Genomic DNA, 15,088 nt, shown 5'->3' with positions numbered 1-15,088 from the left:
GGATAGAGCACAGGTGTATATATCAGAGTGCACAGAGGAGCTTGCTGTGAGTGTATGCAGGTAGGGATAGAGCAGAGGTGTATATATCAGGGTGCACAGCTTGCTGTGAGTGTATGCAGATAGTGATAGAGCACAGGTGTATATATCAGGGTGCGCGGAGGAGCTTGCTGTGAGTGTATACAGATAGTGATAGAGCACAGGTGTATATATCAGGGTGCGCGGAGGAGCTTGCTGTGAGTGTATACAGATAGGGATAGAGCACAGGTGTATATATCAGGGTGCGCGGAGGAGCTTGCTTTGAGTGTATACAGATAGGGATAGAGCACAGGTGTATATATCAGGATGCACAGCTTGCTGTGAGTGTATACAGATAGGGGTAGAGCACAGGTGTACATATCAGTGTGCACAGAGGAGCTTGCTGTGAGTGTATACAGATAGGGATAGAGCACAGGTGTATATATCAGGGTGCGCGGAGGAGTTTGCTGTGAGTGTATGCAGGTAGGGATAGAGCACAGGTGTATATATCAGGGTGCGCGGAGGAGCTTGCTGTGAGTGTATACAGATAGGGATAGAGCACAGGTGTATATATCAGGGTGCGCGGAGGAGCTTGCTGTGAGTGTATACAGATAGGGATAGAGCACAGGTGTATATATCAGGGTGAACAGAGGAGCTTGCTGTGAGTGTATACAGATAGGGATAGAGCACAGGTGTATATATCAGAGTGCACGGAGGAGCTTGCTGTGAGTGTATGCAGATAGGGACTGAGCACAGGTGTATATATCAGGGTGCGCGGAGGAGCTTGCTGTGAGTGTATACAGATAGGGATAGAGCACAGGTGTATATATCAGGATGCACAGAGGAGCTTGCTGTGAGTGTATGCAGGTAGGGATAGAACACAGGTGTATATATCAGGGTGCACAGAGGAGCTTGCTGTGAGTGTATGCAGATATGGATAGAGCACAGGTGTATATATCAGGGTGCACGGAGGAGCTTGCTGTGAGTGTATGCAGATAGGGACTGAGCACAGGTGTATATATCAGGGTGCGCGGAGGAGCTTGCTGTGAGTGTATACAGATAGGGATAGAGCACAGGTGTATATATCAGGGTGAACAGAGGAGCTTGCTGTGAGTGTATACAGATAGGGATAGAGCACAGGTGTATATATCAGAGTGCACGGAGGAGCTTGCTGTGAGTGTATGCAGATAGGGACTGAGCACAGGTGTATATATCAGGGTGCGCGGAGGAGCTTGCTGTGAGTGTATACAGATAGGGATAGAGCACAGGTGTATATATCAGGATGCACAGAGGAGCTTGCTGTGAGTGTATGCAGGTAGGGATAGAACACAGGTGTATATATCAGGGTGCACAGAGGAGCTTGCTGTGAGTGTATGCAGATATGGATAGAGCACAGGTGTATATATCAGGGTGCACGGAGGAGCTTGCTGTGAGTGTATGCAGATAGGGACTGAGCACAGGTGTATATATCAGGGTGCGCGGAGGAGCTTGCTGTGAGTGTATACAGATAGGGATACAGCACTTCCTGTCCGGAGTGAGCAGCCACCTTATAATCCTTATACCTGAGGTCACAGCTCACTGCTGACATAACAGGAAAGCACCATATAACCGACTGCGCTACACCTGGTGTGCAGAACACATCACCTGTGCACCTCCTAACCTATAATATATAATGACATCATATGTGTTATATATTATAGGTTGTAATAGTTATGTGCACAGGACACTCTCAGGATCAGTGACGAAGATCCGCCTGAGATAGTTGCAGCGCATCCCTGAGTGATCAGATCTAATATCTGGGCCATTACCAGTGTTCTATCACTAGGGGGCGCTGTGACTGCTCCCAGACAGAGTATATTACATACAGTACAGCGCATCCCTGAGTGATCAGATCTAATATCAGGGCCATTACCAGTGTTCTATCACTAGGGGGCGCTGTGACTGCTCCCAGACAGAGTATATTACATACAGTACTGTACAGCGCATCCCAGAGTGATCAGATCTCATATCAGGACCATTAACAGTGTTCTATCACTAGGGGGCGCTGTGACTGCTCCCAGACAGAGTATATTACATACTGTACAGCGCATCACTTAGTGATCAGATCTAATATCAGGACCATTACCAGTGATCTATCACTAGGGGGCGCTGTGACTGCTCCCAGGCAGAGTATATTACATACTGTACAGCGCATCCCTGAGTGATCAGATCTAATATCAGGGCCATTACCAGTGATCTATCACTAGGGGGCGCTGTGACTGCTCCCAGGCAGAGTATATTACATACTGTACAGCGCATCCCAGAGTGATGAGATCTAATATCAGGGCCATTACCAGTGTTCTATCACTAGGGGGCGCTGTGACTGCTCCCAGACAGAGTATATTACATACTGTACAGCGCATCCCAGAGTGATCAGATCTAATATCAGGGCCATTACCAGTGATCTATCACTAGGGGGCGCTGTGACTGCTCCCAGACAGAATATATTACAAACAGTACTGTACAGCGCATCCCTTAGTGATCAGATCTAATATCAGGGCCATTACCAGTGTTCTATCACTAGGGGGTGCTGTGACTGCTCCCAGACAGAGTATATACTGTACAGCGCATTCCAAAGTGATCAGATCTCATATCAGGGCCATTACCAGTGTTCTATCACTAGGGGGCGCTGTGACTGCTCCCAGACAGAGTATATTACATACTGTACAGCGCATCCCAGAGTGATCAGATCTAATATCAGGGCCATTACCAGTGTTCTATCACTAGGGGGCGCTGTGACTGCTCCCAGACAGAATATATTACATACTGTACAGCGCATCCCAGAGTGATCAGATCTAATATCAGGGCCATTACCAGTGTTCTATCACTAGGGGGCGCTGTGACTGCTATCAGACAGAATATATTACATACTGTACAGCGCATCCCAGAGTGATCAGATCTAATATCAGGGCCATTACCAGTGTTCTATCACTAGGGGGCGCTGTGACTGCTCCCAGACAGAGTATATTACATACTGTACAGCGCATCCCAGAGTGATCAGATCTAATATCAGGGCCATTACCAGTGCTCTATCACTAGGGGGCGCTGTGACTGCTCCCAGACAGAATATATTACATACAGTACAGCGCATCCCTGAGTGATCAGATCTAATATCAGGGCCATTACCAGTGTTCTATCACTAGGGGGTGCTGTGACTGCTCCCAGACAGAGTATATACTGTACAGTGCATCCCAGAGTGATCAGATCTAATATCAAGGCCATTTCCAGTGTTCTATCACTAGGGGGCACTGTGACTGCTCCAAGACAGAGTATATACTGTACAGTGCATCCCAGAGTGATCAGATCTAATATCAGGGCCATTACCAGTGTTCTATCACTAGGGGGCGCTGTGACTGCTCCCAGACAGAGTATATTACATACTGTACAGCGCATCCCAGAGTGATCAGATCTAATATAAGGGCCATTACCAGTGATCTATCACTAGGGGGCGCTGTGACTGCTCCCAGACCGAATATATTACATACAGTACAGCGCATCCATGAGTGCATCAGATCTAATATCAGGGCCATTACCAGTGTTCTATCACTAGGGGGCACTGTGACTGCTCCCAGACAGAGTATATACTGTACAGCGCATCCCAGAGTGATCAGATCTAATATCAGGGCCATTTCCAGTGTTCTATCACTAGAAGGAGCTGTGACTGCTCCCAGACAGAGTATATACTGTACAGCGCATCCCAGAGTGATCAGATCTAATATCAGGGCCATTTCCAGTGTTCTATCACTAGGGGGCATTGTGACTGCTCCCAGACAGAGTACATACTGTACAGCGCATCCCAGAGTGATTAGATCTAATATCAGGGCCATTACCAGTGATCTATCACTAGGGGGCGCTGTGACTGCTCCTAGACAGAATATATTACATACTGTACAGCGCATCCCAGAGTGATCAGATCTAATATCAGGGCCATTACCAGTGTTCTATCACTAGGGGGCGCTGTGACTGCTCCCAGACAGAATACATTACATACTGTACAGCGCATCCCAGAGTGATCAGATCTCATATCAGGGCCATTACCAGTGTTCTATCACTAGGGGGCGCTGTGACTGCTCCCAGACAGAATATATTACATACTGTACAGCTCATCCCTTAGTGATCAGATCTAATATCAGGACTATTACCAGTGTTCTATCACTAGGGGGCGCTGTGACTGCTCCCAGACAGAATATATTACATACAGTACAGCGCATCCCTTAGTGATCAGATCTAATATCAGAGCCATTACCAGTGTTCTATCACTAGGGTGCGCTGTGACTGCTCCCAGACAGAGTATATTACATACAGTACAGCGCATCCCTGAGTGATCAGATCTAATATCAGGGCCATTACCAGTGTTCTATCACTAGGGGGCGCTGTGACTGCTCCCAGACAGAATATATTACATACTGTACAGCGCATCCCAGAGTGATCAGATCTCATATCAGGACCATTACCAGTGTTCTATCACTAGGGGGCGCTGTGACTGCTCCCAGACAGAATATATTACATACTGTACAGCGCATCCCAGAGTGATCAGATCTCATATCAGGACCATTACCAGTGTTCTATCACTAGGGGGCGCTGTGACTGCTCCCAGACAGAATATATTACATACAGTACAGCGCATCCCTGAGTGCATCAGATCTAATATCAGGGCCATTACCAGTGTTCTATCACTAGGGGGCACTGTGACTGCTCCCAGACAGAGTATATACTGTACAGCGCATCCCAGAGTGATCAGATCTAATATCAGGGCCATTTCCAGTGTTCTATCACTAGGGGGAGCTGTGACTGCTCCCAGACAGAGTATATACTGTACAGCGCATCCCAGAGTGATCAGATCTAATATCAGGGCCATTTCCAGTGTTCTATCACTAGGGGGCATTGTGACTGCTCCCAGACAGAGTACATACTGTACAGCGCATCCCAGAGTGATTCGATCTAATATCAGGGCCATTACCAGTGATCTATCACTAGGGGGCGCTGTGACTGCTCCCAGACAGAATATATTACATACTGTACAGCGCATCCCAGAGTGATCAGATCTAATATCAGGGCCATTACCAGTGTTCTATCACTAGGGGGCGCTGTGACTGCTCCCAGACAGAATACATTACATACTGTACAGCGCATCCCAGAGTGATCAGATCTCATATCAGGGCCATTACCAGTGTTCTATCACTAGGGGGCGCTGTGACTGCTCCCAGACAGAATATATTACATACTGTACAGCTCATCCCTTAGTGATCAGATCTAATATCAGGACTATTACCAGTGTTCTATCACTAGGGGGCGCTGTGACTGCTCCCAGACAGAATATATTACATACAGTACAGCGCATCCCTTAGTGATCAGATCTAATATCAGAGCCATTACCAGTGTTCTATCACTAGGGTGCGCTGTGACTGCTCCCAGACAGAGTATATTACATACAGTACAGCGCATCCCTGAGTGATCAGATCTAATATCAGGGCCATTACCAGTGTTCTATCACTAGGGGGCGCTGTGACTGCTCCCAGACAGAATATATTACATACTGTACAGTGCATCCCAGAGTGATCAGATCTCATATCAGGACCATTACCAGTGTTCTATCACTAGGGGGCGCTGTGACTGCTCCCAGACAGAATATATTACATACTGTACAGCGCATCCCAGAGTGATCAGATCTCATATCAGGACCATTACCAGTGTTCTATCACTAGGGGGCGCTGTGACTGCTCCCAGACAGAATATATTACATACAGTACAGCGCATCCCAGAGTGATCAGATCTAATATCAGAGCCATTACCAGTGTTCTATCACTAGGGGGCGCTGTGACTGCTCCCATACTGTACAGCGCTGTGTAATACCCAGTCTGCCCTGTGTAAGCGGTGCCCACATGCTGAGCACTGGGTCTCCGTCTCTCGGCACCACTTTCCATGACACGGGGAGGCTCTGCGTCTGTCTAGTGATGGGCATTCTGGGAGGAGACATGTGGGGGCAGTGTGACATTATGGGGGGCACGCACCCTTGTGGTATGCCAGGCTGCCTGTCACATGACTGTACTGGGCGTGTCTCACCTGTGAACATCCTGGTGATAGACTTGTTCACCCTCCGCGCAGAGCACACAAGCAGCAGCCATGGGGGCAGTAGTTCGCAGTTATTGGCCAGCAGCTCCGCAATGCTGCATCTGGGCTCCGCATCAAAGCTGTCCGAGTGGCAACAGCAGCACATCTCATCCACCGAGTCAACGAGCAAAAGCAGGTTCTGCGATGGCGGCGGCAGAGCCTCCAGGGGCAACACGATAACCCTGCAAATAAACCAGAGCAGAACATTTATTAGCTATACCTGGTGCAGAGCACCAGGTTACACATATGCTGCAGAGCACCCAATTACACATACGCTACAGAGCGCCCGGTTACACATGCGCTGCAGAGCTCCCGATTACACATGCGCTGCAGAGCGCCCGATTACACATGCGCTGCAGAGCGCCCGATTACACATGCGCTGCAGAGCGCCCGATTACACATGCGCTGCAGAGCGCCCGATTACACATGCGCTGCAGTGCGCCCGATTACACATACGCTGCAGAGCGCCCGATTACACATACGCTGCAGAGCACAGCGCTCGGGTTATTATATATACCATGCAGAGCACCCGATTACACATACACTGCAGAGCGCCCGATTTCACATATGCTGCAGAGCACAGCGCTCGGGTTATTATATATACCATGCAGAGCACCCGATTACACATACGCTGCAGAGCACAGCGCTCGGGTTATTATATATACCATGCAGAGCACCCGATTACACATACACTGCAGAGCGCCCGATTTCACATACGCTGCAGAGCGCCTGAGAGCACCCAATTACACATACACTGCAGAGCACAGCACTCAGATATAGATATATATATATATATATATATATATATATATATAGACACCCTGCAGAGCACAGAGCTCGTGTTATTACATGTACCCTGCAGAGCACAACACTTGGGTTACTATATATACCCTGCAGAGCACAGCGCTCGGGTTATTATATATACCCTGCAGAGAACAGCGCTCGGGTTATTATAGATACAATGCAGAGCACAGCACTCGGGTTATTATATATACCCTGCAGAGAACAGCGCTCGGGTTATTATATATACCCTGCAGAGAACAGCGCTCGGGTTATTATATATACCCTGCAGAGAACAGCGCTCGGGTTATTATAGATACCCTGCAGAGAACAGCGCTCGGGTTATTATATATACCCTGCAGAGAACAGCGCTCGGGTTATTATATATACCCTGCAGAGAACAGCGCTCGGGTTATTATATATACCCTGCAGAGAACAGCGCTCGGGTTATTATATATACCCTGCAGAGAACAGCGCTCGGGTTATTATATATACCCTGCAGAGAACAGCGCTCGGGTTATTATATATACCCTGCAGAGAACAGCGCTCGGGTTATTATATATACCCTGCAGAGCACAGCACTCAGGTTATTATATATACCCTGCAGAGCACAGCACTCAGGTTATTATATATACCCTGCAGAGCACAGCGCTCGGGTTATTATAGATACACTGCAGAGAACAGCGCTCGGGTTATTATAGATACCCTGCAGAGAACAGCGCTCGGGTTATTATAGATACACTGCAGAGCACAGCGCTCGGGTTATTATATATACCTTGCAGAGCACAGCGCTCGGGTTATTATATATACCCTGCAGAGAACAGCGCTCGGGTTATTATAGATACCCTGCAGAGCACAGCGCTCAGGTTATTATATATACCCTGCAGAGCACAGCACTCAGGTTATTATAGATACCCTGCAGAGCACAGCAGAGTCCTCACCTCTTGAACAGCTCATTGAGGTCCCCCTTGCAGCTCTCGGAGTCCGCCTCTCCTCTGTACCCCTTGATGAGTGGGCTGTGCCGCAGCTGCTGTGCCAGGCTCTGGATGAAGAGATGCGGGTTGAGGCTGGCATGCGTGTGGGCCTGGCAGAAGTGGTAGGCCAGGATCCTGGAGCTGAGCCGGGAGTTCCGTCCTGCCTCAGACGTGGGCCACAGGATCTCCGTACACAGGGCAGTCTTCCCTGCCCCAGGGGCACCGGTAATGAGGATCCCGGGTGCGGGCGCTCCCCCCAGCCGCTCCAGACAATGGCCAAGCCTCTGAAGAGCCCATTCCCGGCAGTAGAAGGGCCGACCCAGCAGCTCACTAGATGTCATCTCAGAAGGTCTGGTGGGTAATGTGCCGCTGGCTGTGGGGACATCACTGGTGCAGAGCGTATGGGGCGTCCTGGAAGGTCATAGGTCACATAGATATCTGTAAGGTGGAGGGAGACATGAGAGTGAGCGGGGCCCCACCTAATGTCCTTCTGTCACCACCCCTGAGCTCCTACCCCAGCTCCAAGGGTCCGACCTGCGTCCACCAGCAGTGACCATCGGGACACATCAGGCATTGCCATCGACCATCCATGATTCAAAATCGGCAATGGTTTATGGCCGATGTCAAATACTTTTGTGATTGATGGGGGAGAACGAGTTGGTTTCCCTCCATCGATGGCACAGCAGAACTTTTTTTTTTTTTTTATCTAAAGGTGCCGGGACACGCCCCCCACAAAACCCTGAAGCCCCACCCCCACATTCTGATTGGCCCATGGGCCAGTAAGTCAAAGAAACTATCAATGGTTATCCACCACATAGTTTGTTACTATAGAAGACTGGTTGCAGTATCACCATCGATGGCGACTGCACCGATGGCCATCCCTAGGACACACGCACTTAAGCAACACATTGGGCCCTTGGTCTTCAGTTGTAAATACACAATTATGGCCCCACCATGTGCACAACCAGTACGCAGTCACCCGGGTTATCAGCGACATTTTACTACTTACATTCACTACCGCGTGCGGGACATACCACAGCCGCGTGCGGGACATACCACAGCCGCGTGCGGGACATACCACCGCCGCGTGCGGGACATACCACCGCCGCGTGCCGGACATACCACCGCCGCGTGCCGGACATACCACCGCCGCGTGCGGGACATACCACAGCCGCGTGCGGGACATACCACTGCCGCGTGCACCACATACCACTGCCGTGTGCACCACATACCACTGCCGTGTGCACCACATACCACTACCGTACCGCGTGCGGGACATAACACTACCGCCTGCGGGACATACCACAGCCGCGTGCACCACATACCACTGCCGTGTGCACCACATACCACTGCCGTACCGCGTGCGGGACATACCACTACCGCCTGCGGTACATACCACAGACGTGTGCGGGACATACCACAGCCGTGTGCGGGACATACCACAGCCGTACCGTGTGCGGGACATACCACAGCCGTGTGCGGGACATACCACAGTCGTGTGCGGGACATACCACAGCCGTGTGCAGGACATACCACAGCCGTACCGTGTGTGGGACATACCACTGCCGCGTGCGGGACATACCACTACCGTACCGTGGGCCTTATTCTACTTCACTCTTTCTGACAAAATCCTTCTTAGATGGACAAAACCATGTGCACTGCAGGGGGGCAGATGTAACATGTGCAGAGAGAATTAGATTTGGGTGAGATATTTTGTTTCTGTGCAGGGTAAATACTGGCTGCTTTATTCTTACACTCTAATATAGATCTTTCTTTGAAGTAAAACCCCACCCAAATCTAATTCTCTCTGCACAAGTAACATCTGCCCCACCTGCAGTGCACATGGTTTTGTCCATCTAAGAAGGAATTTGTCAGAAAGAGTGAACTAGAATAACCCCCCGTGTGCGGGACATACCACTGCCGCGTGCGGGACATACCACTGCCGCGTGCGGGACATACCACTGCCGCGTGCGGGACATACCACTGCCGCGTGCGGGACATACCACTGCCGCGTGCACCACATACCACTGCCGTGTGCACCACATACCACTGCCGTGTGCACCACATACCACTGCCGTGTGCACCACATACCACTGCCGTGTGCACCACATACCACTGCCGTGTGCACCACATACCACTGCCGTGTGCACCACATACCACTGCCGTGTGCACCACATACCAATGCCGTACCGCGTGCGGGACATACCACTACCGCCTGCGGGACATACCACAGCCGCGTGCGGGACATACCACTGCCGCGTGCGGGACATACCACTGCCGCGTGCGGGACATACCACTGCCGCGTGCGGGACATACCACTGCCGCGTGCACCACATACCACTGCCGTGTGCACCACATACCACTGCCGTGTGCACCACATACCACTGCCGTGTGCACCACATACCACTGCCGTGTGCACCACATACCACTGCCGTGTGCACCACATACCACTGCCGTGTGCACCACATACCACTGCCGTGTGCACCACATACCACTGCCGTGTGCACCACATACCACTGCCGTGTGCACCACATACCACTGCCGTGTGCACCACATACCAATGCCGTGTGCACCACATACCACTGCCGTGTGCACCACATACCACTGCCGTGTGCACCACATACCAATGCCGTACCGCGTGCGGGACATACCACTACCGCCTGCGGGACATACCACAGCCGTGTGCGGGACATACCACAGCCGTACCGTGTGCGGGACATACCACTGCCGTGTGCGGGACATACCACTACCGCGTGCGGGACATACCACTGCCGCGTGCGGGACATACCACTGCCGTGTGCACCACATACCACTGCCGTGTGCACCACATACCACTGCCGTGTGCACCACATACCACTGCCGTGTGCATGCTAATTTTCTATAGGGAATAAGGAAATTAGAAGCAGGTCTTGTATTGTAGTTTATGGGATGTATTACTATTATTCTAGAACAGTGACCATTCCAGTCATTTTGGGTTACAGATTGCTTTTGCAGAAGTTTGGTGTCCGGTTGGGGAATCCTTGCCTCTCTGCTGTGTAGGAACGTGATCACATTACATGCGAGACGCCCAGACATCACAGAGGAATTGGGAAGGGGCTTCTAAACCCGCCCCCCGGGGAGTTACAGTGACACCAGGAGGAGGGAGTAATGCCTGGTACACACCAGGACGACTAGGGCCCGATCCCCTCAATCTAGATCCAATTCCGACCATTTGGATGTAGATTGTGTGGTGATTGGGCCCTTGTCTGTCCTGGTGTGTACCGATACCAGTCCGATGCGCAGCCCCGCGGGTCGGTCGTTATTCAGACCGTACCTGCTGCAGGTAGGATCTGGATAACGACCATACTGCCGGGTGCGGGTCGCCATTGGATCGGACCCGCTCACGGTGCACATCGTGAGCGGGTCGTGCCCCCCGCGTCACCGTGAGCGGGTCGGACGAGACACTGACGACCCGCTCACGATGTGCATCGTGAGCGGGTCGTCGTGCTGTGTACCCTACATAAGACAGTAGCGGGGGAAATACAGACCCTACACTAACACCTGATGGGGCGAATTTACATTTTAGCATAAAGTAGGGATTTCCTTCCGGCACATGCGCACCACAGACACCGACATGAACACTGATTCAGCTGATATACAGTAACAACAGAAGACAGTCAATAGGTGAACTGGGTCATAGTCGACATGGAAGAGGAAGCCAGTATAAACTTGTGTCGATCGTTTGTACAAGTTGCCTGTAAGCATTATCTCTAGAACTATTGACTGTCTATCTTTTTACTGTACACTGACCGATCAGCCAGTTACTGGAGCATCCATGTGTTATCTATATCTAGTGTCTGTGTGTAACCGAAACACTGCCATCTACTGTCAGCGAGTGAAACTACATCTCTCTCTGTCACACATACAGAAACACAGAGGCAATCACATTCGAAGCATTTGCTTTGAGCGGGCTTGGCTAGTAAATTACTATGTATTATTAGTTAAGGAGAGGGGGGGCACAGCACAATAGAGAGTTAGGGGAGGGGGGGTACAGCACTATGGGGAGTTAGTGGAGGGGGGTACAGCACAATAGAGAGTTAGGGGAGGGGGGTACAGCACTACAGGGAGTTAGGGGAGGGGGGGTACAGCACTACAGGGAGTTAGGGGAGGGGGTACAGCACTAAAGGGAGTTAGGGGAGGGGGGGTACAGTACTATAGAGAGTTAGGGGAGGGGGGGTACAGCACTACAGGGAGTTAGGGGAGGGGGGTACAGCACTACAGGGAGTTAGGGGAGGGGGGTACAGCACTAAAGGGAGTTAGGGGAAGGGGGGGTACAGCACTACGGGGAGTTAGGGGAGGGGGGTACAGCACTACGGAGAGTAAGGGGAGGGGGTACAGCACTACGGGGAGTTAGGGGAGGGGGTACAGCACTATAGGGAGTTAGGGGAGGGGGTACAGCACTACAGGGAGTTAGGGGAGGGGGGTACAGCACTACAGGGAGTTATGGGAGGGGGGTACAGCACTACAGGGAGTTAGGGGAGGGGGGTACAGCACTACAGGGAGTTTGGGGAGGGGGGGTACAGCACTACAGGGAGTTAGGGGAGGGGGTACAGCACTACGGGGAGTTTGGGGAGGGGGGGTACAGCACTACAGGGAGTTAGGGGAGGGGGTACAGCACTACGGGGAGTTAGGGGAGGGGGTACAGCACTACGGGGAGTTAGGGGAGGGGGTACAGCACTATGGGGAGTTAGGGGAGGGGGTACAGCACTATGGAGAGTTAGGGGAGGGGGGTACAGCACTATGGAGAGTTAGGGGAGGGGGTACAGCACTATAGGGAATTAGGGGAGGGGGTACAGCACTATAGAGAGTTAGGGGAGGGGGTACAGCACTATAGGGAGTTAGGGGAGGGGGTACAGCACTACAGGGAGTTAGGGGAGGGGGTACAGCACTATAGGGAGTTAGGGGAGGGGGTACAGCACTACAGGGAGTTAGGGGAGGGGGTACAGCACTACAGGGAGTTAGGGGAGGGGGGTACAGCACTATAGGGAGTTAGGGGAGGGGGGTACAGCACTATAGGGAGTTAGGGGAGGGGGTACAGCACTATAGAGAGTTAGGGGAGGGGGTACAGCACTACAGGGAGTTAGGGGAGGGGGGTAAAGCACTACAGGGAGTTAGGGGAGGGGGTACAGCACTACAGGGAGTTAGGGGAGGGGGTACAGCACTACAGGGAGTTAGGGGAGGGGGGTAAAGCACTACAGGGAGTTAGGGGAGGGGGTACAGCACTACAGGGAGTTAGGGGAGGGGGGTAAAGCACTACAGGGAGTTAGGGGAGGGGGTACAGCACTACAGGGAGTTAGGGGAGGGGGTACAGCACTATAGAGAGTTAGGGGAGGGGGGTACAGCACTACAGGGAGTTAGGGGAGGGGGTACAGCACTATAGAGAGTTAGGGGAGGGGGGCTGACAGTCTCCTCACGCTGTGCAGATGTCTCCTCCAGCTCTGTCTGTCTCTCTGTCACTTCCTCCTCCTGTCCTGGGTCTGTGGCTGCGGGGTGAGGACACTGGGAGGGTCCGGCCTCTCTCCCTCCTCCTGCCCTACCTGCCCCGGGCGCTGTATAACATATACACACCCCTCCCATATCTCTGTGCCCTGCCCTGAGCGCTGTATAACGTATACACCCCCGGCCCCTGTCACTGTGCTCTGCCCTGAGCGCTGTATAACGTATACACCCCGTCCCCTACTAGCACTGTGTCCTGCCCCGGGCGCTGTATAACGTATACACCCCCATCCCCTGTCACTGTGTCCTGCCCTGCGCGCTGTATAACTTATACACCCCCGTCCCCTACTACCACTGTGTCCTGCCCCGGGCGCTGTATAACGTATACACCCCCAGCCCCTGTCCTTGTGTACTGCCCTGAGCGCTGTATAACGTATACACCCCCTCCCATATCACTGTGTTCAGTCCCGGGCGCTGTATAACGTATACACCCCTGTCCCCTATCACTGTGTCCTGCCCTGAGCCCTGTATAGCACCTATCCCTCATGTATCAGTGTGTGTCCTTCTGTGTCAGTCCTCCCTCGGTATAAGTTATAACACAGCTGTCAGTCACTCCCTCAGTATAACACACAGCTGTCAGTCACTCCCTCAGTATAACGCACAGCTGTCAGTCACTCCCTTTGAATAACACAGCTGTCAGTCACTCCCTCAGTAGAGCACTGCTGTCAGTAACTCCCCCTGTATAACACAGCTGTCAGTCACTCCCTCAGTATAGCACTGCTGTCAGTCACTCCCCCTGTATAACACAGCTGTCAGTTACTCCCTCAGTATAACACACAGCTGTCAGTCACTCCCTCAGTATAACACACAGCTGTCAGTCACTCCCTCAGTATAACACACAGCTGTCAGTCACTCCCCCTGTATAACACAGCTGTCAGTTACTCCCTCAGTATAACACACAGCTGTCAGTCACTCCCTCAGTATAACACACAGCTGTCAGTCACTCCCTCAGTATAACACACAGCTGTCAGTCACTCCCTCAGTATAACACACAGCTGTCAGTCACTCTCTCAGTATAACACACAGCTGTCAGTCACTCCCCCAGTATAACACACAGCTGTCAGTCAATCCCTCAGTATTGCACTGCTTTCAGTCACTCCCGCAGTATAAAACACAGCTGTCAGTCACTCCCTCAGTATAACACACAGCTGTGAGTCACTCCCCCAGTATAACACACAGCTGTCAGTCACTCCCTCAGTATTGCACTGCTGTCAGTCACTCCCGCAGTATAAAACACAGCTGTCAGTCACTCCCTCAGTATAACACACAGCTGTCAGTCACTCCCTCAGTATAACACACAGCTGTCAGTCACTCCCCCTGTATAACACAGCTGTCAGTTACTCCCTCAGTATAACACACAGCTGTCAGTCACTCCCTCAGTATAACACACAGCTGTCTGTCACACTCCCTCAGTATAACACACAGTTGTCAGTAACTCCCCCTGTATAACACAGCTGTCAGTCACTCCCTCAGTATAGCACTGCTGTCAGTCACTCCCCCTGTATAACACAGCTGTCAGTCACTCCCTCAGTATAACACACAGCTGTCAGTCACTCCCTCAGTATAACACACAGCTGTCAGTCACTCCCTCAGTATAACACACAGCTGTCAGTCACTCTCTCAGTATAACACAC

The 15,088-nt window shown here is 51.6% G+C and overlaps 1 protein-coding gene across 1 annotated transcript in view; it reads right to left on the bottom strand.

Moving 5' to 3' along the window:
- LOC146058332 (uncharacterized) overlaps positions 1-13,553 on the bottom strand; it is a 32,219-nt gene extending 18,666 nt beyond the window's left edge. Inside the window, exons 1-3 of the mRNA XM_083170608.1 lie at positions 13,373-13,553; positions 7,887-8,357; positions 6,118-6,347 (exon numbers count right to left, since the gene is read on the bottom strand). Coding sequence (XP_083026734.1) covers positions 6,118-6,347; positions 7,887-8,260 — 604 coding nt within the window. The 5' untranslated portion in view covers positions 8,261-8,357; positions 13,373-13,553. The remainder of the gene's footprint in view (positions 1-6,117; positions 6,348-7,886; positions 8,358-13,372) is intronic.
- Positions 13,554-15,088: the final 1,535 nt, after the last annotated feature.

The sequence above is a fragment of the Crinia signifera genome, chromosome 2 (genome assembly GCF_055691185.1).
Source record: "Crinia signifera chromosome 2, ASM5569118v1, whole genome shotgun sequence".
NCBI lineage: Eukaryota > Metazoa > Chordata > Amphibia > Anura > Myobatrachidae > Crinia > Crinia signifera.
The sequence above is the reverse complement of the archived record's forward strand: the minus strand, read 5'-3'. Positions and strand labels throughout refer to the sequence as shown.